This window comes from Zeus faber (genome assembly GCF_960531495.2).
Source record: "Zeus faber genome assembly, chromosome: 13".
NCBI lineage: Eukaryota > Metazoa > Chordata > Actinopteri > Zeiformes > Zeidae > Zeus > Zeus faber.
Window position 1 is genome coordinate 20381689 of NC_137198.1, and position 25665 is coordinate 20407353.

Consider the following 25665-nt stretch of genomic DNA (forward strand, 5'->3'; position numbering starts at 1 on the left):
GCTAACAATTAAATCCATGATGCACCCCCGCTTAAAGATAAAATAATGTAAAGGTCAGGACAGGGTCATCTAAGTGTTAGCGCTAGCTGCAGCAACTGGTTGCCTGATGGATCGGTTGCCCAACTCTAATCATTTGGAATTGAATGGTAACGATGTGTTTTTTTAGATCGTACAATACATAGTATTACAAGTAATTACAAGTAATAATTGTACTTGTTCCACCATCTGAGTAAATGTTGAAGTGGGACAACTGGCTCAACACCCGGCATCAGAAGATTACAGCTGTGCAAACCTGGTTGCCCACGGCAACTGTGTAAGCTGTGAATGAACCGGTGTACTGAGTACACAGGTAGAGCACACGCTCCATGTACTGGTAGTACATGAACAAACAGCCGGAGGGAAGGATCTCAGGACTCACTTTGGTCCCACTTTGGATCCCACTTTGGTCTTTTAATAAATGAAGATGTTTTATTGCGATATAACCACACGTTAGATCCCTGCATTGTGTTCCTCCTTATTTCGCCAGATTTGTGGAAAAACGCGGAAAGAAACATGAATCAACAGAAAGGCTCAATGATGTGTTCATGTACCAGGAACACGTAGGAAAACAAGGACCCGTGAAATTGTAATGACTCGCAGCAATACACCAATGGTTTTGGGATTTTATGGAACCGTAACCCATCTAAGATTGAATCCACAGAAAGGCGTCACCACTAAAATTAGTTTGGGACGTCTGAAACGCAGCGGTCCAGACATCTCATGGTCCAAGTTTGATCCACATCTGTCGACATTTGCAGCAGGTATTAGTGATAAATCATTGAAAATTTTCCGGAAGTTGAAGAAAATTGCCGTACCTTGATTAGTTTGAGGAGCCGGGAGCTTTGTGACATCATAAACCATGTTAAATCAGTCCAGGCGTCGTCTCTGAACGCTCGTAAAACTCAAAACCTTGTAACTCGTTCTGCATTCCACGGAATCCGGAGAACTGTGATATGTATCTAACATGAATAAAATGGACCCTGTGTGTTGCTGCCTGCAGATATATTCCTATTTGTATTTCTATATCTACATACTTTAAATGACCATGTATATATGTACAGCATACTGTATATGTAAATAGACGGAACCAGGTGGCTTGTGGGTAAGAGGACAAAAGTTAAGTTAATTTACCGACACAAACAGGTGCTTCTTTCTCTTCTGCTTCTTTCTCTTCTTTCTTCCTTCTTCTCTTGCTTCTCCTTCTCCTCCTTCTACCTTGATCTCCCTCTCCCTCTCTCTGCAGTGTGTTTTTGTAGTTGGGTGTGTTTGTTGAGGGACGAGGAGGTGTATCATCCACTTCATGTCCCCCGAGCCATACGGAGAAACAAATGAACATGTTGGGAGATCAATATTTGTAAGAAGCATCAGTGTTAGGGATCCTGCCCCTGAGGCCAAAGAGTTTTCAGGTGGAGGGTCTGGGTCCAGCTGGAGGGTTTCAAAGGTCTGATCATATAATAATATAGATCATATAGATTAAATAATAAAACAGATCATATAATAATGGAGATCATATAATAAAAAAGATTAAATAATATTATAGATTATATAATAGAGATCATATAATTATATAGATACTATACTAATGAAGAAAATATAATTATAGAGATCATACAATATCGATCATATAGATCATATAATATAGATCATATAATCATAAACATATAATATAGTTCATATAGATCATATAATAATAGAGATCATATAATTATAGAGATCATAGAGATCATATAATAATATAGATCATATGTTAATAGAATTTGTCTTGGTGCTCGGTGCATACATGAAAGAATTGTAAAACAATGAGTAAAATAATAATGTAATATACAAACACATGTAAAATAAGGCAGTTTTTTTTTTCTTTCCTTAATAAAGCTGAACAGTTGTGCAGGAATGTGCAAATGTTGAGTATAAAGTGTAACAGTATGTGTAATGTTCATGGATAAAGTCCAGAGAATGAGGAATATGCGTTAATGTAACACATAGACATACTCATACTCAGTTTAAGGCGGAGTGGAGGGGGGCGGGGCTTGTTGATGAGGCCAGTTGCAGAGGGGCAGAAACTATTCTTGTTCTTGAGATTTTTGCCTTGTTGGACCGCAGCCTCCTGCCAGAGGGAAGTGTTTCAAACAGTTTGTGTCCGGGGTGGAATGGTGAGCCACAATCTTACATCAAACATACGTGGGGAAGGCGTGTCAGAAGACAGTAGGAGAGTAGAGTTGAGAGTAGGAACTTTGAATGGCACTACGAAGGGTAAAGAGAGAGCTGGCTGACATGATGGAGAGAAGGAAGGTAGACATATTATGTGTACAAGAGATCAGGTGGAAGGGGAGTAAGGCCAGGCGAATCGGAGCCGGTGACAAACTGCTCTACCATGGAGTGGATGGCAGGAGAAATGGGGTAGGGATAGTCTTGAAGGAAGAATATGTCAAGAGTGCTTTGGAGGTGACAAGAGTGTTGGACAGAGTGATGAGCATGAAGCTGGAAATTGATGGGGTAATAATGAATGTGGTCAGTGCATATGCTCCCCAAGTTGGGTGTGAGATGGAAGAGAAGGAGGAATTCTTTAGTGAGTTGGATGTAGTGGTGGAGATCGTCCCCAAGAGAGAGACAGTGGTCCTTGGAGCAAATCTCAATGGGCATGTTGGCAAAAGGATCAGAGACATAGGTGACGAGAAGGTGATGGGCAGGTATGGCATCAAGGAGAGGAATGTGGAAGGACAGATAGTGGTGGATTTCGCCAAAAGGATGGAATTGGCCGTTGTGAATATGTATCTCAAGAAGAGGAAGGAACACAGGGTGATATACAAGAGTGGAGGAAGGTGCACACAGGTGGACTATATTTTATGCAGGAGGTGCAATCTGAAAGAGATTAGTGACTACAAAGTGGTGGCAGGGGAGTGTGTTGCTAGACCGCATCGGATGGTGGTCTTTAGGATGACTCTGGAGGCCAAGAAGAGGAAGAGAGTGAAAGAAGAGCCAAAGATTAAGTGGTGGAAGTTGAAAAAAGGAGGAGTGTTGCATGCAATTTAGGGAAGAGGTAAGGCAGGCAATAGGTGGGAATGAACGGTTACCAGATGACTGGGAAACAACTGCAGAAGTGGTGAGGGAGACGGCCAAGAAGGTACTCGGTGTATCATGCAGGAATTGGAAGGAAGACAAGGACTTTTGGTGGTGGAATGAGGAAGTATAGGTTGGCGAAGAAAAAATGAGATAGTCAGAGTGTTGAAGGAAATAGACAGAAGTACAAGCTGATGCGGCGCAAGGCAAAGAGAGACGTGGCAAAGGCAAAGGAAAAGGCATACAACGAGTTGTATGAGAGGTTGGACAGTAAGGAAGGAGAAATGGACTTGTACCCATTGGCAAGACAAAGGAACCAAGCTGGGAAGGATGTAGAGCAGGTTAGGGTGATGAAGGATAATGATGGGAATGTGCTGACTAGTGAGGAGAGTGTGTTGAGACGATGGAAGGAATACTTTGAGGAGTTGATGAATGAAGAAAATGAGAGGAAGAGAAGAGTGGATGATGTGGGGATAGTGGATCAAGACATGCAGCAAATTAGCAAGGATGAGGTGAGAACAGCATTAAAGAAGATGAAGAGTGGAAAGGCGGTTGGCCCAGATGACAAACTTGTGGAATCATGGAAATGTATAGGTGAGATGGCAGTGGTGTTCCTAACGAGATTGTTTAATACCATCCTGGAAAGGGAGAGGATGCAGGAGGAGTGGAGAAGAAGTGTACTGGTACCCATCTTCAAGAATAAGGGAGACGTACAGAGCTGTAGTAACTACAGGGGAATACATTTGATCAGCCACAGCATGAAGCTGTGGGAAAGGGAAGTGGAGGCTAGGTTAAGAGGAGAGGTGGGGATCAGCAAGCAGCAGTATGGTTTCATGCCCGGAAAGAGTACTACAGATGCAATGTTTGCTTTAAGAATGCTGATGGAAGAGTACAGGGAAGGCCAGAAGGAGTTGCACTGTGTCTTTGTGGATTTAGAGAAAGCATATGATCGGGTGCCAAGAGAGGAAGTGTGGTATTGCATGAGCAAGTCGGGGGTTGCAGAGAACTACGTAAGAGTGGTACAGGATATGTATGAGGGCAGTCAGCCAGTAGTAAGGTGTGCAGTAGGTGTGACAAAGGTATTCAAAGTGGATATGGGATTGCATTAAGGATCAGCTCCTAGCCCTTGCTTGTTTGCAATGGTGATGGACAGGTTAACAGATGAAATCTGGCAGGAGTTGATGGATTATGATGTTCACGGATGACATTGTGATCCGTTGCGAGAGTAGGGAGCAGGTGAAGGAGAGACTGGAGAAGTGGAGGCATGCATTAGAGAGAAGAGGAATGAGAGTTGAGATGAGAGTTACATTGGGAGAAGGATGCTGAGGATGGAGCTGCCAGGCAAGAGAAAAAGAGGAAGGCCAAAGAGAAGGTTTAGGGATGTGGTGAGGGAGGACATGCAGGCAGCTGGTGTAAGGGAGGAAAATGCACAGAACAGAAGGTATTGGAGGCAGATGATCTGCTGTGGAGACCCCTAACGGAAGAAAAATAAGATATTTTCATGTTTTATTAATTTTAGAATTTTATATATTTTCATATTATTTTAATATATATTTATAATTTATTTTATATTTTAATACAATAATATATTGTAAAATTGTAAAAACTGTTACACATTTTGGATAAATATATTTAAGAGTTTTATATATTTTCATGCATTTTGTGTATTTTAGAATTATACATATTTTAGATTGTCAGATATTTTAGAATGTTATATTTCAAATATTTTAGAATTTTAGAAAATCCTTTCAACAACAACATCAGGGAGTTTATCCTTTTAATATCCCTTAAATACTGTATGATGTGATCCACAGCGGGGATAAAGGCTATTCAGTTATTTAGTCAAGATATTACAGATTTCCTTTCCAACTATTCCTTGAATGGAAAAAATGAATAGTAGATAGCATGAATTGTAATTATGTTGAATATATTTTTATTCGACACCTGAAATCTCCATTTACTCTCCTTCCTCTAGATGAGTGAGAGCTACAGTTTTGAATGTCACAGTAAAACAGTCAACTATGGAGGTCTTGCTCCAATCCCAATTCACAAGTTCAATTATGTAATAAGCCAAACCAAAATGTTTTATGGTTGTTTGGACTCTCTATGGGTTTCTGGGTAAATGGACCAAGACTGTCAAGGTGATCCACAGAAGTTACCATGCAAAGCCACTTAAGGGTGGAGGTGTTGACACAGCTCCCGTTATATAAAAGTCTTGGGTCTGTCCCAAATGTGACAAGCACCTGAGAAATACTGACAGTCCACCCCGGAGACCCAGTGCCCCCGTTACACTAGTCTGCAGGTCGACCACCTATGATGCAATAAGTCACATTCTCAGTTGCAACACTATGCCCTATTTCCATATTCAAGACCTTTTTAATAATGAGCTTTTTTCTCTCTGTTTTTTTGAACAATATTTCCTGTGGCTCAAGTCGTCCATGTTGCCATCCACTAGATACTTAAAATTAAGTTTGTCCTGAGCATTTACACCTTGAAGTAATTTGACTAAACCTCCTGGCCACAGAACCTTTAATATTAGGCTGTCAACCCAAATTGAGTTCAACGGCACTTCAAGACAAGGCACCTGCCAACTTCAAATAACAAATATAGAAATATATAACATAATTCATTACATAAAATATGGTCTTCTTCGGAGAGCGACCTTAATATAATAGGCATTGGCCATAGAAATAAAGACTTTTTTTATAAGAAAGGAGTCAATTTATTCTACTTGGCTTGTGAAAAATATTTGTGATTTAGGAAGAAATCTGTTTATTATTATTCTGTTCATTATTATTATGGACAGCTAATAATACCAAGAAACACTGGGGGTCCGAAGTATATGTCTCGTAACTTTCTCTGGAAAACGATTGTGGGACTCTACTTAAATCAAGTCTGGAGAAGACACATAGGCAAAACAGTTTCTGTACACTGTCAAAAGACAGCAGAAGTTTTCATTTGCATGAAGTGAGGACACCTTCAAGCTATTTGAACATTTCTCATAGTAGGTGCCATTGCCTCCTGCTGTGTCAAAACATTGTGAGTTGTATTGATTGTTAAAATTCTGGAAGAGACTGCCCAGAGGTCCACGGACTATTGTCAAATATTTCAATATAGACTGGAATGAACAGCTCTTAGAGGTAATCCTTTCAGATTCATTTTCATTGGCATCTCACCAGAATCACTGTGTTGAGGCCATCTGTGCTAAGACACTTTAGCTCTTCAGCACCTGCTCCCTCTGGACCAATATGTACCTGATGTCCTCCCTGCCGAGGTCTCCCTCTAGCTTCTAGAACACCACCCCATTGATCAGCAGGTAAGTGTCATAAACTAACCTCAGCAGGAGGATGGACGGCACATGAGCCAAATTCAATATCTCCTCCATTCCCATCTTTACGCTGCAGTTAAGGCCTCGGGGGGTTCGGGGCGAGCTGACAGCGATAAGTGAGGGTTCACTTCCCAGGCTTTACTCCCGCCAGCAAATCGCCGCCCTCCTGGACCATGGTCAGAACCTCCACCGACTGGCACAGTGAGGCAGAAACGCAGTCAAACCGGTTGCTAAACCGGTTGCTCTTTACATCTCCAAAGGCTCTATGAAAATGGACTAACAGAGAGTTAGCCATTCAGTGAGTCAGTAACTTGTGGGAAATTACTGGTGGCGGCCCAGGTGGACAGGCACTTTTCCACCTGGTTGAGGAAAGCCAGGTTCAGGGGGATGCCGCACAAGGCGTAGAACACAAAGAACACCTGGCCCGACAAGGTGCTTGGAGACAGGTTGCCGTAGCCTGGGAAACCACAGGGCAAGACGTTAGAAGTTGGACATGAGCGCTTTCAAGCCAACGCCAAAAGTGATTTGTGATTTGTGTGTTAACTTCTACCGTCAAGGTCTTCAGAATAGCTTGCCGCAGAAACCTTTTTCAACTTTTGTGTGCTTAGCATGTGTGTTTTCGTAAGAATTGTATATAATTTGCTTTAGATAGCTCTGTGAGTTCGTTTTTATTGTTTTTATATGTTCTCTATAGTGTGCATATATAGTGGGATATCTTAACAGGTTCATCTTCAGTCACACACCTATAGTTGTGACGGTGCTAGTGAAAAAGAAGGAGCTGTTGAAATCCCAGTTACTGGGGTTGGTGGAGTTGCCAGATGGGTTCACCCCCTTTTCCCGTGCATTCAATATCACCTGTTCAAAAAAGTCAAATGCTTGAACTTAAAACATAGAATTACTGGAATTGGATTGTCAGGTAAAGGTTATTATTAGACAGGACAGTCCAAGTTATTTCCCTTTATCATAATGAAGTCAAAGACTTCATTATGATAAAGCCTACGAGCCTACAAACAGCCTACGACAGCCCCTTCACGCTGTTTCACAAGCTAGCTTTAGTTGGAAAGACACTGCAAAGAAAGGAACAGTGTTGATTTCCAGACGTTTCACACTCTTATCGCACCCACAGGTATTAAGCTACTAATGTTTTGACAAATGTAATAGGGCAATACCCAATGGAAAGGACAATTCTGGTACATTGTTTTGTGGAGTGGTTCTGTGTCATTCAGTTTCAAAGGATAATTCCACGTTTCTTTTATCCGTTTACCACACCTGAAGCACATACTTCACCCGTCCGCCTGCATGAATAATATCCCCGACACTTTCAATCACCCAAACCAAAGAAAACGATTGTCCTCTCGGAAAAAAAAAGAAAAGATGCCTCTACCTAAAACCACAGGCCGGCAGACAGACTATTTATGTGCAGTGGTGGCAGGAAGCTCCCAGGGACGTTTATATCCAATAAAATTGTATCTGTTAATGAATACTGAGGGTATGAGCCTATATTCCTGTTCTCGCCCCACCTTGAATTTAATAGACCAGGGGTCGGCAACCTGCGGCTCCAGAGCCGCATGTGGCTCTTTCATCCCTCTGCCGTGGCTCCCTGTGGCTTTGAGAAAATAGTGTGAATAAATAAGGCTATTTAATTTAAATACATTTTATTCTATTTAGTTAATTTTTTCAATGTAATAGTTATGATTCTGGAGATTTAGGTGATCTTGCAACATTGAAATAAAACGTGTTTTAATATTTTGTTGATCAAAATATGCGTCGCACCTTCTATGCGTCACCTGTTGCTGACAGGCTGGTGAATTATTTTGAGCTCTCGAACCCTGGTAAGCTCACCATGGATACATCCAAAAAAAGAAAAGTTTCTGAGGACACCTATTTGAACATGAACAAGTACGCATTTGGGTTCCTGTCCATCTTTGGATCAACATACTTGTGCGAGCAAGTGTTTTCCACCATGAACTTCATAAAAAGCAAAAATGGGTCGCGACTCACTGATGACGGCTAACAGTCATGTGTGAAGCTCAGAGTGACATCATACAGCCCTGATATGGAGAAGCTCTGCAGTGAAGTTCAGAGGCAGAAATCGCATTAAGCAGGTGAGAGAAACAAGCTATGAATTATGCAAATATAGACGTTTATATCGGACCCTGAACTGATGTAGTTGTGTTTCATATTCAGGTCGACGGTTGACTGTGGCACAAGAAATAGACTTAAGTCGTGATAAAACATAAACTAACATTATTTTGCCCCTTATAATTGAAGTGAATATTTCTTTCTTTCAAATCCACAAATAAGTGAAGGACCTGCATTTTGTATTTTATTTCAAAGAAAAATGATACGTGCCAGTATTCTTATTTTTAGAGTTCAAAAGAATTGAGTGTTTTGCTGTGTCAAGCACAGAAAAAAAATGACAGTCTATCAGTTTGTCGTTCTTATTCTTATTTCATAAATGCAACAAACTACAGTTCTTACATACAGTACATGGCATAAGTGTAATAAAACTATACTGTATATCCGGTGTTATCTTCAATATAGCGGTCAAATGGGTTTTGCGGCTCCAGGTGGGTTTTATTTGGTGGGAATCATGCCCAAATGGCTCTTTTAATGCTGAAGGTTGCTGGCCCCTGTAATAGACCATTCAATAGATTCATTTTCATGACTATTAGCATGAAGTAAGCGGAACAGTATCCCACTTTTATTTTGTGCTCGACAGAACAATATTTAAACCCATGCATTTTAAATTTTAACAAATCCATTTAACGATACATTTATTATTATTTAATGATAGTATTTCAGTAGTAGTAGTTTGTTGGCATGTGGTCACCCTGTCTGTAACCCAGGTAGAATAAGGGGTCGCCCAGACACTGCAATCAATTATATTTGCGCACCGATTAAGCAGCCAAACTCAACAATAAATCAGTTTTTTAATTAGAGGCAGAACACATGATAATACACAAACAGAACAGCAAGGGGTACACAATTATATCTTATCTTCAATTTAATATTATTAGGAGCAGTTGGCTGCCATATAGCAGCGCCCAGGAGTTAAGTGTCTGCTCAAGGACATCATCAGCATGCTACCAGGAGGCGCTGGGGATCAGACGACCCGCTCGACCCGTTGCCTGACAAATAAAGACTGTTTCTTCTTTCTTCTTTCTCCTGAGCCACTGCCCAACGAAAACAAAAAATGAACGTAAGACGCTTTATGATGGCATCATATTATTTACTATAAATGTAAGGATTCCGATTGAGAATGTCCAGTGTGCAGCGTGGAATCGGTCACTCTGTAGTCTTTCGAAGTTACCAAACTATTACTAACATTTACATGTACATTTATATAGCTTCTTACCTGGTTGATGTCGGTAGAACTGTTCAGTTGATATTTTTAATCTGTGGTCCACACAACTCTGCTGGATTAATGAAAAAAACAATATATATGAATCCTTAAAATGTCGTCAGCGCGTCCTTTGAAAACACTGAAATGTGCGACTCAGTGATGCGTTCAAGATCCAGTGAGGCGTCAGAAAGATAAAAGCCGTGAAATTGTAATTACGCACAGAAATACCACAACATTTCATGTATTTCACGTAACTTACTGAAAATTAAATTCCAAGTAAAAAAACAAACAAATAAATAATGTGCCTAACAGACACTGAATTTCCACAGACAACATTGTGAGTTATAACAATGAGAAGTTCTGGTTTTACAGGCAAGCATGGACGGTTGTTTTAAAGACAGGAGGGTTGCGCTGTGTAGACCGAATGGTGATCGAGCAACCAGGAGACGAGACGTATCCCATGTTGCATTCAAGTAAACTCAGAAAATCGTGCTTGTTTCAGAGAACCCGGGAAACTGTAAAACGCGCCCAACACGACTAAACTGGACACCGTGTATTGCTGCCTGCAGCTGTATTTATTATTATTCATAGAAGTAGACCACATAATAATACACAAATAGAACAGCTAGGGGACCAATATTACCGGAGGATCTGAATTTTTATTAACACATGTTCACGCATTTAATTTAGTTAATAGCCTTTTTGTTTGTGAAATTCAATATTTTGAATAAATTATTATTAATATGAATGCAATAATATAATAATAATATGCATAATAATGCATAAAATAATAAAATGCATAATAATGCAATAATACCTATGTTAAAAATTGCGGTTTATTTTATATATTTACATTTACATACAAATAATTTAGCCATCAGCAATATTAAATTAATTAATTAATTTGATTCACCTGACATAGTGAATAAAAAAATATTTCTAAAATAAACAACAAATATAAAAACTACAATCAACGAAAAAACAAAACAAATCTTCCAAAAAGTATTTTAGTTAAGAGAGATGGTTGTCCAGCGATTAAGCATGTGTGTTCAAATTTTGGACATGCCCCTTCCTCTTGAAAACCGGAAGCACTGTGTTGCTGACGGATGCTTAATTGGACTGTCATGCTCTTCCAACCAGGAACTGTGATCAGATAATGGAGAATTTTGGTGAGCCATGATGCTTTTCCTGCAAGTTCCTGAGGAAAATACAACTACTAAGATAATGTTATATAATGTTCAAAGTCAAAGGTCAAAGTATTTTATTCAACAACACAGGGTCATTCTGAACAGCGAAATCTTGTGATTTGGCAAGCGACAATAATGTAGAAGGCATTAGAAAGAAGATATTTAATTATCAAAAAGAGTCACAAATAAGGGCAAAGATAGCAAAAATATGCCAAGATTAGAAAAATATTCATAATACAAATGAAGCATTAGCAACAGTTCCAGAGAACGTATAAATGGTGAATATGGCATATAGCGTATCCCGGTTCTTATAGACAAAGGGAGCGTATGACTGGAGTGTACTTTAATATTATTAAGTATAAAGTGGTGTGCCAATGAATATGTTAATATATATATTACCTTTAGGTAATGTACATTGAATGTACGGGTGACCAGAGCATATGTTAAAGTGTTTATGTGATCAATATGAGCAACAAGATTTGTATTGCTGGTTGAGATGTCTGATGGCCTGGGGGTATAAACTGTTGGAGTCTGGTAGTCCATGGCTGAATGTAACGTGTTACCAGACAGCAGCAACGTGAACAGTGCAGAGCCTGGGTGCCTGTCGTCTTTTATGATTTTCCATGCTTTCCTAAGGCATCGTGTGTGGTAGATGCCTTGCACGGAGGGGAGATGGCAGCCAATGATGCGCTCCACTGCCTTCACCACCTTCTGGAGGGCCTTGCGATCAGCAGACCTCACACGGGACCGAGTATGTGGCCCTGAGGGGCTCCTCCGGTGCGCAGGGTCAGTCAGAGGATGTGAGGTTACCCATTCGCTCTTCTCTTGTCTTTTATTTATTTGCTCTATTTTAATTTTTTATAACCTGTGCTGTCAGCTTGCTTGGCATACAACACAAAGTATTTGTATGCTATTCCGTACAAGACAGTTCATCTGCAAGTGGAGTTAAAATAAACATAGACAAACAACATGTACTTCAAAAAACTAGAAACATCAGATGACAACATGTATTTGACAAAACATGATTAATTAAGTCAATGAATATTGGAACAGCAATTACCGCACATGGCCTCTTCCTATAATAGCTTTGGCAGCAAAGGAGAGAAAGGGAGAAGGATGTAATCAGAAGGGTGTTTGGAGGCATGCTCCAGGCAGATGCTGTGTGTGTGTGTGTGTGTGTGTGTGTGTGTGTGTGTGTGTGTGTGTGTGTGTGTGTGTGTGTGTGTGTGTGTGTGTGTGTCCACCAGTGAGTGCACAAGACTTGTTCCAATTAGTATTGGTTTATTGAGGTTAGAATTTTATCGTAGAGCCTCCAAGCAGCGGAAAAGGCATTGCCACCCCGCAACCTGAGTCCTGCAGCAGTATACACACTCGAGGACCGCTGGGAAGCCCACGAGCACCATGCCCTGCAGCCACAGAAGACCCTCCGGACCCCCAGGGAAGCCGGGAATCTGTGGAGAGACACCCACGCATGGCCCCAAGGAGCATAAACGCTTCCCAGAGAACACGGGGAGACCCTCTTCCCCCGAAGTGCACACATACATCCCAACCCCACACTCAGGTAAAAGTCGCACCCGCAGGCGCAGAACTCAGGCCGCAGATGCCAGGCAGACTGACACCTCGCCAGAAACACCCACCCTGCTGGCAAGGCCACCAACACCCCGTGCAAAGACGAGGCCCGCCATACCGCAACCGACGAGATGCCCCTCCCATACACAAGGCCCAAGCGCTCACCAACATTAACCCACCTGGGGTGAACAGAGTGCTGCCAATGCCTGCAGACAGCCAGATATGGGGACCCTCCACCACTGCTAGCACCTGCCGCAGAGAAGGCCAGTGCTAACTGCAGGCTTGCGCCTGGTGGGTTAAGGTGTGCTGCCACCTGGCGGGGCTGGGGAGAGTGCCACTGGGTGCCTTCCGTTGCTGTTGCGGGTGTGGGTTGGGATGCAGGGGGCAGCTGTCAGCCTTTGTTGTATTTATGTGCCCCTGGGGTGCCGGGTCTCCTCGTGCTCCCTGGAACTGGGTTATGCTCCTCGGGGCCAGGCATGGGGGTTGCTCAGCGGGCCTCCGGCCTCTCTGGGCGCCCAGGGGTCTTCTGTGTCTGCAGCGCGGGGTGCTTGGGGCTTTCCTTCTGCCGTGGGGTGTCTACGCAGCTGCGAAGCTCATGGGGGGCTTCGGGCCTTTTCCACTGCTTGGAAGTGCCATGATATAATACCGACCTTATACACCAGAACCAATTGGGATAAGTCCTGTACACTAACCGCAGGACACCTTATAGACACACACACATACGGGCGGTCCCATCACACACACCACCACACACCCCCAAACCTGCTTCGAATGCACCCCAGCACACTCCTGGTTTGCATTCCTCTGCTTTCCTCCCTCATTTACTGCCTTAACTATGACAGGAAGAGGCCACGTGCCCAATTGTTGTTCCAGTTTTCCTGGACCTGATGAACTCTGTTTTTCAATACATGTTGTCGTCTAATGTTTATGTTTACCTGTAAATGTTGTTTGGTTCTATGTTTAATTGTCTCACTCGTGGTAAATCTCCCCTTCTTGGGGTAGTGATTAGTTGTTTATAGACCCAAACAAGTAAGATCGTTCATAGTGGTAAATAAATAAAAAATTATATTTGCAGAGTGTAGGGGTGCGAGTCAACCAAGCAAATTGAGCCTGAATCACCTCCACCCCTCCTGCCCCGCAGACCCTGGTCTGGTGGTGTGTTTAATTAAGATCTGTGTGGCACCAGAAGGCACCCAACCCACAGTGATCAGCTGCAGAGCAGCTTGCACACAGATTCCTGCCATGCGGGCCGCTCTGCACTCCCAGCAGGCCCCTGACTGTTCCCCGCCACCACACATGCACACCATAGTACAGGCAATGTCAGACAGCACCCCACCCACAGCCCAGCCCCCCAGCAATGTGCGCACTGAGAGCCCCAGAGAATGGACACCCGGGCAGCTAGGTGCGACGATGGGAGTCTGCCCCTCGAAGGAGATCGCCACATACGGAGCCCCCTCCAAGCCCACACGGTCAGGCTCAAGTCTGAGCACTCCAGCCCTGGCATGACAGGCCACCCCCCAAGGGTTGCTGATTGACACACGGGCCCCACCACCCCGACCCCAGTCGTGCGCCGACTAAAGTGCCCAGACTCGACCCGGCAATCTGCACCCCCGCTCCCGACCTAAGCCCCAAACCCGCAACCACGGCCACGACCGACACACGGAAACCAGCCACAGGCACACCCCAAGGGCACAGCCCCCCCCCAGCCGGCTCAACTCAGAGACAAGGGCAAGAGACAAAAGCTACCCATTCTCACCACCTGGGGTCTGGCCATCAGTAAGTCCAGGATCCAGTTGCAAATGGTGGTGTTAAGACACGGGATCCTGAGCTTGGGAACGAGCTTAGCAGGCACAATAGTGTGGATTCCATATTATTACTGAGCTGTAATCCACAAACAGCATCCTCACGTATGTGTTTCCTTTATCCAGGTGGGTGAGAGCGGTGTGTACTGTCAGGGCGGTATGCAAATTGAAGCAAGTTCAAGGTGTCAGAAAGGGTGTAGCAGATGTGGGTTCTGACTAGGTGTGCAAAGCACTTCATGATGATGGAGGTCAGTGCTACAGGACGGTAGTCATTCAGGCAGGTGATGGAAGATTTCTTTGGTACGGAGACAATGGTGGTCTGTTTGAAGCAAGTGGGGACTGCAGACTGGTTCAGGGAGAGGTTGACTATACAGGTGAATACCTCTGCTAGCTGGATGCCCCACAGTCTGAGGACATGGTCTGGAATGCCATCTGGCCCTTGTGACTTCCAAGGGTTTAAAGGCTCTCCTCACATAAACCGTAGTAGGGACAGAGTGCAGTCGCCCTGGTCCTCTGCTAGCCTCCCAGTGGGAATGGTGTTTCTCACCTCAAACCATGCGTAGAAGTTGTTGACCTCGTTGAAGAGAGAGGCGGTAGGCTGGGCATCACTACTATTTCTCCCTTTATAGTCTGTGATAGATCTCAGTCCACACATCATGCCTCTGGGGTCAGAACTGTGGTAGTTATACACCAACTTGTCACTCTAGTCTCTTTTGGCATCTCTGATAGCTGTGCATAAGTCATATCGAGACTTACTCAAGGCCTCTATGTCCCCAGAGCTATAGGCAGAGGACCGTGCTCTGAGCTTAGCACAGACATCTCCATTCACCCATGGCTTTTTTTTTGGGGTGTCCTGACATTAACTCTCAGGACATCATCGTTGCACTTGGAGATGTAGGCTGAGACAGAGTATGTGTATTCACCCATGTCCCCATTAGCTGCGACACAGAACATCTGCTAGTCTGTCGTTTCAACATAGTCCTGGAGAGTGCCAATGGATTTCTCACTCCAGCGTTTTCCTGCTAAAGATGTCTGTAGGTTGGGAGAGGAGGTTTGGAGGTTTGATCCGCCTTACCAAACCCAGGGTGAGGAAGGTGTTTGTAGCTGTTCCATATTTGTGAATAACAATGGTCAAGAGTGTGATCACCACAGGTAGGAAAGTTAATGTGCTGGTGATAATTCGGCCAAACGTTCCTCTTATTAGCCAAATTGAAGTTGCCAACAACAAGAGAAGTTGCCTCTGGGTGAACGTTCTCTAGTCCATTTTTTACTTTGTATAGGCCCTCTATCATGCACGGCATCCTGCTGGTAGAAAATCCAGCCAGGGTAGCTGCAGAGTCAGGCACTGTAGGTTCTAGCTAGGTCTCCGTAAACGCCAGCACGCAGCACCTCGCAATGTCCCGCTGGAAGTTAATCTCTGCTTGTAGTTCGTCCATTTTATTGTTCAGGGATTGAACATTTGCAAGTAAAATGCTTGTTAGCGGTGGATTACCATGTCTTGCTAGAGTACTGCATAGGATACCGGCATGGGGTTGTTGCTGCCAGTTGGGAGAGGGCTGATGCTGTGGCTGTCCATCGACCTGCTGGTAGCTCCAGTGCGTCTGGGGTGTGTATGGGGTGTGTATGGGGAAAAATCGGCGGCAGGACAACGAAATCACAGCACGAACTCTGGTAAATTGAGAAAAAGACTGTGTTCAGTGACGAACAAACTTCCAAAAGTGTGTATCAATCATACCATATCTACAATTACGTGTTGAAGGTCAGTATGAGCTTCCTACGGCGCACATCAGTCATGATGATGATGACCTGTTCTGACAAAGTACCAGTTTGCAGGGAATCCTCAAGTTTTAATGGTGAATACGAAAAAGGAAGCAAACTCACCACCCGACCCCATCTGCTCCAACTTGGCACATTGCGGCATCCTGCTTCCCCTGCACATTTTCCACTGGTATTCTACTCCCCCGGCTGCTTTTCTGTCTGTTCCACTCCTCTTCCCTTGGATCATAATTTCATTTGTCCCCGACCCACAAACCAATGGGTCAACGCCCCGAGCAGTTTCCACTTTACAAGCACCTTTTTGTTTTAGAAAAAGGCAAAAATAGACGTTTCTTTGCCTAGAAATAAGAAAAACAAACTTCTTACTTTATGCCTTATTCTTTAATTATAAAATAAAAATATTTAATTTGAACTTCCCAAGTTCCATTCTAATTCATATAGAAATCCATATACTAATTCACCAGAAATCCATATGCTAATCGAAATCATATACTAATCCACCAGAAATCCATATACTAATCAAATTCATATAGAAATTCATTTACTAATCCACCAGAAATCCATGTACTAATCTAATTCATATAGAAATCCTCAACAATAACAAGAACAAATTGACCTGATTTTGTGTGGGCATTGGTAAGCTTATAGAAAACAGGGCATGGCTTTAAATCAGTGCTGAAGGTGTGTTTTTGCCTTTGATTTGCATAATGTGACCTAAGGATATTCACTAATCTAGCGACAAGTTCACCACCTAGTGGCGACAGTTCTCAGTACTGTATCACCCTGTGGGGAGTAACAACCTTTGTTGTGCTGCAGAAAAGGTTCAAAAATTGATCAAAAATTTAAATAATATGGAATATTCATACATGAGTTTTTTTTATATATAAATACACATTAAATATGGACAGCCACCAAATGAACCAGTTAAATATTCACTATAATATAAATTAATTGGATACTTTTCCAGACCGCATTTCACTTTCAACATGGAAAGGGTAAAGACAATTATTATTATGATTTTCTAGTTCTTCTACAACAGTCAATGGATTAACAGGTGCTCATGGTCCTCACAAGACCTGATCTGCTGACTGTTCCAGTTGAGACTGACCACCAGGTCCCATGGTTGGTTCCAATGATTTTAATCTTGTTTCTGTTGGCTCACGCCGGATGCTTCTTCTCCATTTGCTCCTCCAACTCCACCTGCGTTTCCAAGGCGTCACAGTCCGGGTTGCCAGATTCAGATCCAGCTTCCTCCTGGCCGCGGGCGTGGCAGTGGCCCGACCACTGCTTGGTGAGCTGCTCAAGGATGTCGATGGAGTGGTTGATGACGAGGGCCAGCCAGACCAGGCCAAAGAAGATCCAGGAGGCCAGGAGGACACTGTACCACTCCGGGTACGCTTTATACGGGTTGCTGTCTGCGGGTGTCGCAAAACAAACAAAAAACAAACCCATGTTTAGGAAGCAATAACAACAATTCAAGTATCTAATGTGGAATGTCAGAATCGAGCTAGTGAATGCCACTGACAAGGTATACTCTGTAGAGCTGAGTGTCATATGTTGCAAATGCAAGAGTGCATAACATAGATGGATGGATGGATACATTAATAAACAGATATTGCAATACACAATAAATATATCTACAATAGGCAATGATAATGAATGAATAAGAATAAAAAGCAGAGAAAACGTCACTATACAATGAACCTACAAATTGACTGAGAATGGAAAAATAAACAACATGGCGTAGAAGAATCGAAAAAACTCAAATGTCAAAAAAACATAGGTGTAGTGTTGCGGTTCTTTAAAGCTGTGAGAAAGTACAAGAAACTGGATTCGTTATATCGGGGTGTCAAACCACAGACCAGGGGGCCACATCCGGCCAGCCATACCAATTAATGCAGCCCGCCACGTTTAGAATATATTGTTACATCGGGCAAATACATTTTTAAATCGCAATGCTTAAGTAACAAATTCAGAATATATAACAGAATAAAATGGAATATAACAACTATTTTTTAGATATATAGAATATTTGTTATGATTATGTGTTATCTTATGTGTTACATATGCATTTGAGTCACTTCAGCGAGAGACCACTTGCTTTCTACAATAGGCCTGCACTTGCTTAACCATTAATCACATATACAGTACATCACATCTGTGTCGCTTTTACTTATAGAATCGATTCAATGATTTTTTCAAGTGTTATCATTTCTCTAAATAATCTCCTCCTGTGGCCCCACAGGGTCCCGCAGCCTCCACTGCTGCAACACACTGTACCTGCCACGTAGTCCCCGAAGCCGATGGTGCTGAGTGTGATGAAGCAGTAGTAGATGGCCTCGGCGTAGGTCCAGTCCTCGTGCTCCTTGAACACCACCATCGGCACGATGAAGAAGAGGACGGCACCCGTCAGGTAGGACACCAGGTGTACGAAGAAGCGGGCACTTCTCTGGAGAGAGATGGAGAAAACATCGGGGTTGTCGTCGCCCTATAGTAACTTTCTTTAAAAAGAGGAAGAAATATACAATCAGCTGGCCTTTGTTATTGTCATGTTCTGGGAAGATTAATGAGAAAAAAGTATTGTTAACTCATTTTAGAGGATATGTTCGCCATTTTTTCAAACCAAGGCCTCATTAAAACTTTGGTTTCCATAATTTTGAACTGTTAATACCCGATTTGTATACCTGATACCCATTTTTGTTTTTATCTTTGCCCCGTTCGAGTGCATTTAAGCACAGCGAGAAGATGCAGCGAAAAATAGCAATCCAATCCTTAAATAAAACTTTCTTTCTAACCCAATACTACCATATGTGCAACATTTTTCTTAATTGTTCTTTCAAAAGGCCATTTAAACGACCTGTCTTTATTGTGGTGTCCTCACCTTGTGCCTGGTCTTCCCCTGGCAGAGGTCACAGATGTTCCTCTCAATAACCAGCATGTACTTTCCCACCCTGTTGAGCACCACCACGTTGAGGGGGATGCCGAACAGGGCGAAGAACACGCAGAAGATCTGACCGGACGGGGTTCTGGGGCTGATGTTGCCATAGCCTGGAACGACAAAAGAGCAGCCAATATGGATGAACTGGTGTAGGAGAAGGTGATTTGTGTTCAAAATGTAAAAGTAGACTAGAAATACAGTAAATGGAAAATCTGTTTGGCAATCTGAGCAGATCAATAGGTAATTATGACAACCTAACATGGCTGTAAGATAGTGATTATACTTTACCTATAGTTGTAACTACTGTGGCAGCAAAAACAGCAGAGCTGGTGAATTTCCAGAAGCCATCACTGGTGTGGTTTCCTTTCAGACTCAGACCAGCTTTGGACGCCTCCTGTATTATCTGCAATCCGAATGAAAATAAAAACAATTCTGTCCTCCTTTAATTGTGTTTCCTCTCTGTCCTTGTTATTATATAAAATGATGGGATTCTATATCTGCTATATTTATGTCTTAATAATGCAATTACACTGATCCCTACAGGTCTCTGTATTTTAGAATTGTATATATTTTATCTATTTTAGAATTGTGTATATGTGTATATTAGAATTGTATATATTAAACTTTTTTATTTAATATAGCTGTGGCAGTTCCTGTGCAACACCCAACACCAAGTGGATTTTCCCAGGCTCCCCAACAGATAAAGGTGATGATGTTGAAGACATCATTTTATTGAAGAGAGTGGCAAGATGTAACAATCCGGGAGTAAATGGAACACTGTCATGACAAAGGCTCTTCCCCATGTGTGTGTGAGGATGGGTGATTTAACCTGTGTTCATCGATTGTGCTCATGAGCAGCAGGGTATAGCCAAAAGCCGTTGATCCTGGGCCAAATTAACTACTGTTAATATAATATTCTATAATAAAATAATGACCCAAAACAGGTGTGGCTGCTTAAATCACACCACATACCTCCGACACCAAACTAAGGCTTGGGAGAATCCCTGGCAAAAGCCTTTCCCCATCAACCAAGCAGACAATTAAAAAAAAAATAAAAATGCAATAAGACACCTTAAATAAACAAAAGTGTCCAAAAAAACAGTCCCCTTTCCAGGAGACCCTGAACAGCATGGTCTATGGGTGACCATCCCCCAGTGCGATAAATCAGACCATCCCCTTCTCCCTTCCAGAGCCCAGGGCCTCTCGCTGCTGTACTGGCTGGTGGAGGTGTAGCTGGGCTTGGCTGTAACAGGGGCTGCTTGGACAGGTGACCTGGGTGCTGGGCTGCTGATTGTCCCAGCAGTGGCTGCTTGGAAGAGCGAGCTGCACGCAGTTACCCTTGGCGGCTGCTGTGCCTGCTTCTCATCCTGTCCTCCACTGGCCATCCACTGGGTGTTGTTGCTGCCAGTTGGGAGAGGGCTGATGCTGTGGCTGTCGGTCGACCTGCTGGTAGCTCCAGTGCGTCTTCGGTGCGCCCTTCCCCATGCCGGAGTCGATGTTTAGGCGCTAATGTAGCAGTTCCCCTACCATGCCTCAACCCACCCAAGTGCCCTTTCCAGAGGCCCAGAGACACAGCTGATGATTTTGAAGACAAACCATTTTATTGAAGAGTGGCAAGAAGAAACAAGCTGGGAGCAGATGGATCATTATCATGACAAAGGCTCCCCTTCATGTGTGTGTGGGGATGGGTTATTTAACCCGTGCCCATCGATTGCTCTGATGAGCAACAGGTGCACAGCCACCCCGATCCTGGGCCCAATTAACTAGACTCAAGACAGGTGGGGCTGCTTAAATCACACCACGCCCCACACCACAATATATTCATGACTTTTATATACTTATATACATATATTGTACATTTTTGAATTATACACAATTTTGAATTTCATGTATTTTCAAATGTTATAATTTTTTTATATTTTGTATTTTAGAATTATAGATATTTTAGAATGTCATATTTTTTACAACATTATATTTCAAATATTTTATTTGAAATGTATTTATTTATGTTTAATTACATGTGAGAAAATCCTTTCAACAACAGCAATCAGGATTTTATGCATTCAATATCCCTTACTGGTTCTCTGTAGTTCAAAACCACATTATACGTGTTAAAATTGTTGTTTACTGTAAATAGTACACCCCACCATGTGGCTGTGACATGTCTGCGGTCCCATCTGGCCAACCCTATGAAACATTTCTGGTGTCGCCACTGGTGATCAACTATGGGGATGATGGCTATTCAGTTATTTAGTCAAGATATTAAAAATATTTCCTTCCCATCTATTCCTTAAATGGAAAAAAAAATTAAGAGTAGATATCATGACTTGTAATTACATTGAAAATGACACCTGAAATCTCCATATACTCTACGTCCTCTAGATGAGTTAGAGCTACAGTTTTGAACGTCACAGTAAAACCGTCACTTTTAGGGGACTCGCAGCAAACCCGATTCATAAGTCGAATTACGTAACAAGCCGAAAACCAAAATGTTTTATGGTTGTTTGGACTCTGTGGGTTTCTGGGGAAATGGACCAACACTGTCAACGTGATCCACAGGAGTTACCATGCAAAGCCACTTAAGGGTGGAGGTGTTGACACAGCTCCCGTTACATAAAAGTCTTGGGTCCGTCCCAAATGTGACACACGCCTCAGAAATACTGACAGTCCACCACGGAGACCCAGTGCCCCCGTTACGCAAGTCTGTGGGTCGACCACCTATGACGCAATAACTCACATTCTCAGTTGCAAAAATCAACACTATGCCGTATTTCCATATTCAAGGCCTTTTTAAATCATGAGCTTTTTTCCCCTTCTGTTTGTTTGAACAATATTTCCTGTGGCTTAAGTCATCCATGTTGCCATTTTCTAGAAGCTTGAAATTAAGTTTGTCCTGGGCATTTAGACCTTGAAGTAATTTGACTTAGGCTCCTGGCGACAGAACCTCCTTAACATTATTTTGAGGCTTTCCGGCCCAATTGATTTCAATGGCACTTCAGGACAAAGCACCCGCCAACCTCAAATAACAAATCTAGAAAATATAGAACATAGTTCATGAGATAGAATATGGTCTTCTTCAGAGAGCAACCCTAATATAATATCCATTGGCCAAGTTGTTTTTTGTAAGAGAAGTCCACAGTAAAGGGGGTCCATTGGGGTCCCTAAAGGGGACTTCTAGAAAAGTCTTGTCATTTTCTAAGGAAAACAATTGTGCAACTCTGTGTAAATCAAGTCTGGAGAAGATGCATAGGCAAAACAGTTTCTTTGCAATGTCAAAACACAGCAGAGGTTTTAATTTGCATGACTCTAGGCCACCTTTCGAGCTATTTGAACATTACTCATACATAGATGGTTGTATACTGTGATACATTCTACATGTAGAAGGTGCCATTGCTTCCTGCTGTGTCAAAACATTGTGAGTTGTACTGTTTATTAGAATGCTGGGAGAGGTTTCCCGGAGGTCACTTTTGGCTGGTATAAGGGAAATATTTCTAATAGGACTTAAGGACCCATCCTTAACTGCGGTATATTGCCTTTATGGTAAGGACGATTGTCAAAATACTTCAATATTGACTGAAATGAACAGCTATTATAGGCAATCCTTTTAGATTCATTTTCATTGGCGTCTCACCTGAATCACTGTGTTGAGGCCATCTGTGCCGAGACACGTATAGTTCTTCAGCACCTGCTCCCTCTGGACCAATATGTACCTGATGTCCTCCCTGCCGAGGTCTCCCTCCAGCTTCCAGAACACCACCCCGCCGATCAGCACGAAGGTCCCGTAAACCAACCCCAGCAGGAGGATGGACGGCACCCGAGCCAAATTCAATATCTCCTTCATTTCCATCTTGACGCCTCAGTTAAGGCTTTGGTAAGTTTTGGGTGGGCTGTGGTTTTGCCCAAGTCTTCGTGGCGGGGACTAAGATAAGTCAGTGTTCACTATCTGGGCTTTACTCCTCGCAGGCAAATTGCCACCCGTACACCTGTTTCAATTGCTCCCTCGGCGTACCATGCAAATCTGGTGGAGCAATACAGGGGAAATAAAACAAGGGATGAGAGAGAGAAGCACCAACAGAGCGGTGGATTGTGGGCAATCATTTAAGTGAGGCCAGAAGGTTTTGGAGTGACCATATGACCCTAGAAATGAATTGCAGTCCATGGTTCATGGCCTTTTGAGACTCACTGCCAGAGATGCAGACTCGACACATTGTGACTTGGACTTGAGCCACTGTTTGGATGACTTGCAATTTGACTGGACAAAGGATAAATAACTTGAGACTCGACTTGGACTTGGAGGTTAAAGACTCGTGACTTGACTTGAGCCATGATGACTGAAATTACTTGTTGGTGTTCATTTTATGTTTTCAGTTTAAATATTACATTAAAATAAATATATTAAAATGTGAAGTGTCAGTGTGATGTTACCCGGTATGCAAGCACACACAGTTTTATAGAAAGCGACTTATTGATAATATCACAAATAGGACTAATTAAAACAGGAAGCAGTTCTTTACAAAGATTAGACGGTATCTGGTCTAATGTGCAGGTTGTAGAGTTAAAAGCATTTACCAGGCTGGTAAGGGCCTCAGGGGAAATTATTTCAAACTGTGAAAGAGAGCAGTTGGTCCAAGTCACAGTGCCTGCATCCATCAAAGCATTAGAGAGTTCATAGCCATCATTCTGAGAAAATTGTGGACCAGAGATTTTTTTTCTAACAGAGTCAATCTTATTTGAAAAGAATTTCAGAGAACATCAGAGAAGCAACTCTGAAGTGCAGCTACATCCGCCCTCTGGAACGGAGAGAGACAGTCACTTAACAGGGCCGCAGTATGATCGGCGACTTTTTGAACCTCCAGCCCCAACTCATCTTGCTCAATGACCGGCGTGACCGAGCCACGGATGCCCCCTCCCTCCATTATTTAAAAGGTTGATGTTATAAATCTGTGTTGCCCCCTGCCTGTCAGAACGTTTGACCTCATAATCGACCTCGCCTACCCCCCGTGTGACCACAAAAGGCCCTTGCCACTTCGCAAGCAATTTAGAGCTGGACATAGGGAGCAACACTAACGCCGTGTCTCCTGGTGCAAATTGTCTGCAAATTGTCTGTTCCTGATCCCGGAGCAAATTCTCCCATGATAACAGTTGAATTAGTGCTGGAACTTTGCTCTTAGGTCAATAACATATTGTATTTTATTCCTACTGGTGCTAGGACCTTCCTCCCAGTTTTGTTTAATTAGCACAATCTAGCACCCACCGGGGTCTCCTGCCAAAGACAAGTTCAAAGAAATCATCCGCTCTCCAGCTGGCAGCGGAGGTAGTCCCGTTCTCCTCCAGGTCTGCGAGGCGTTTCCGCAGCCAGTGGATCGGCACCAGGGTGCCTTTCACTCGGCGCCCTGCCCCTCCCGGGTCACTATTCAGATGCCACTTGTGGGAGTCTCTGCACACAGGTCAGGGTTCAGGGAGGGAGACGGAGTCTCTCTGGCCCTGGTCCGTCAACATGGTAAGAGTTTTTATTGTAACATTGAACAATAAGGGATGCTGGCCACAAGTATCAATCACAAATGATGATGATGATGATGATGATGATATTGATCATCTCGTGGACAGGAGGAATGGTGCTCTGCTGCTGAGGTGCTGACAAGCCTGTGCGCCAACCCCTTCTGCAAGACGGACAAACATTACGAAATCTCAAGCTGCCTCGAATAAGTGCTGATTGGTCCGACTCGAGGCAGCTTGGCGGCCACGGGAAAGGGAAGGGTGCTGTCGTCTGGCGCGGGTGCTTGATCACGGCCCTTTGTCAGCCACACTCTTGTTTTGTCATAGGCCACCTGCGCTCATGTTTACTACAAGTCTGTTTGAGTGCACGGGTGTCATCAGAAAACCATGGCACCAATTTCATCTGAGTGCATTTTCAGGTTGTAAGAGGAGCAACAGAATCAAACATTTTGAGAAAGACCTTATTCAGATTGTCTGTAAGATTATTAAGGGATTCAGAATTTGCACCATAGAAGTCAAGTATGTCAGGTAAACACACAATACAGACCTCAATACGGCAATAAGTATGTGTTTGAGGCTCTGAACACTTGGAATACAGAGAGACATTGAAAAAGACACAGGAGTGTTCAAAAACCGGAATCTGTAAAATAGATGAAATCTCAGCGTCTATAACTTTTGTAAAAAAAATTGGTCCAGTGTATTTCCACGGTTTGGAGGGGTATTCATAAAATGTTGGGTAAAGTCAAGACTGGTAACAAGGTCCATAAATGCCACTGCTCTAGAATCTGAACGGTAATTTGCATGCAAGTTAAAATCACCCAGTAAAATTACTCTATTTGACAAGAGCAATTGACAGTAATTCAGAGAACTCAGATAATAAATTAGGTTTGTGCTTTGGGGGTCTATAAATGGTTATTGCCAGAATGTGTTATTTAGTTCTGATAACCATGGCTAAATTTTCAAAGGTTGAGAAATTTCCAAAAGGTCATTCGATGCAGGTGAACAAGTAAGAAAATATGGTTGCTATTCCATCCCCTTTCTTGCCTTGTCTAGTAGAAAATAAGAAGCTATAGTCTAGGGGAGAAGCCTCAATAAGTCTCGCAGAGGCAGTGGACGAGAGCCAATAT

The 25665-nt window shown here is 43.0% G+C and overlaps 1 protein-coding gene across 1 annotated transcript; it reads right to left on the minus strand.

Moving 5' to 3' along the window:
* Window positions 1-17262: 17262 nt before the first annotated feature.
* Window positions 17263-22889, minus strand: LOC307238903 (potassium channel subfamily K member 17-like; the record flags this gene model as incomplete). The annotated part of the gene is made up of 5 exons (XM_080012057.1): window positions 17263-17519; window positions 18385-18553; window positions 18986-19152; window positions 19331-19445; window positions 22674-22889. 5 exons carry the CDS (start codon window positions 22887-22889, stop codon window positions 17263-17265), a joined length of 924 nt encoding a protein of 307 aa, XP_079868183.1.
* Window positions 22890-25665: the final 2776 nt, after the last annotated feature.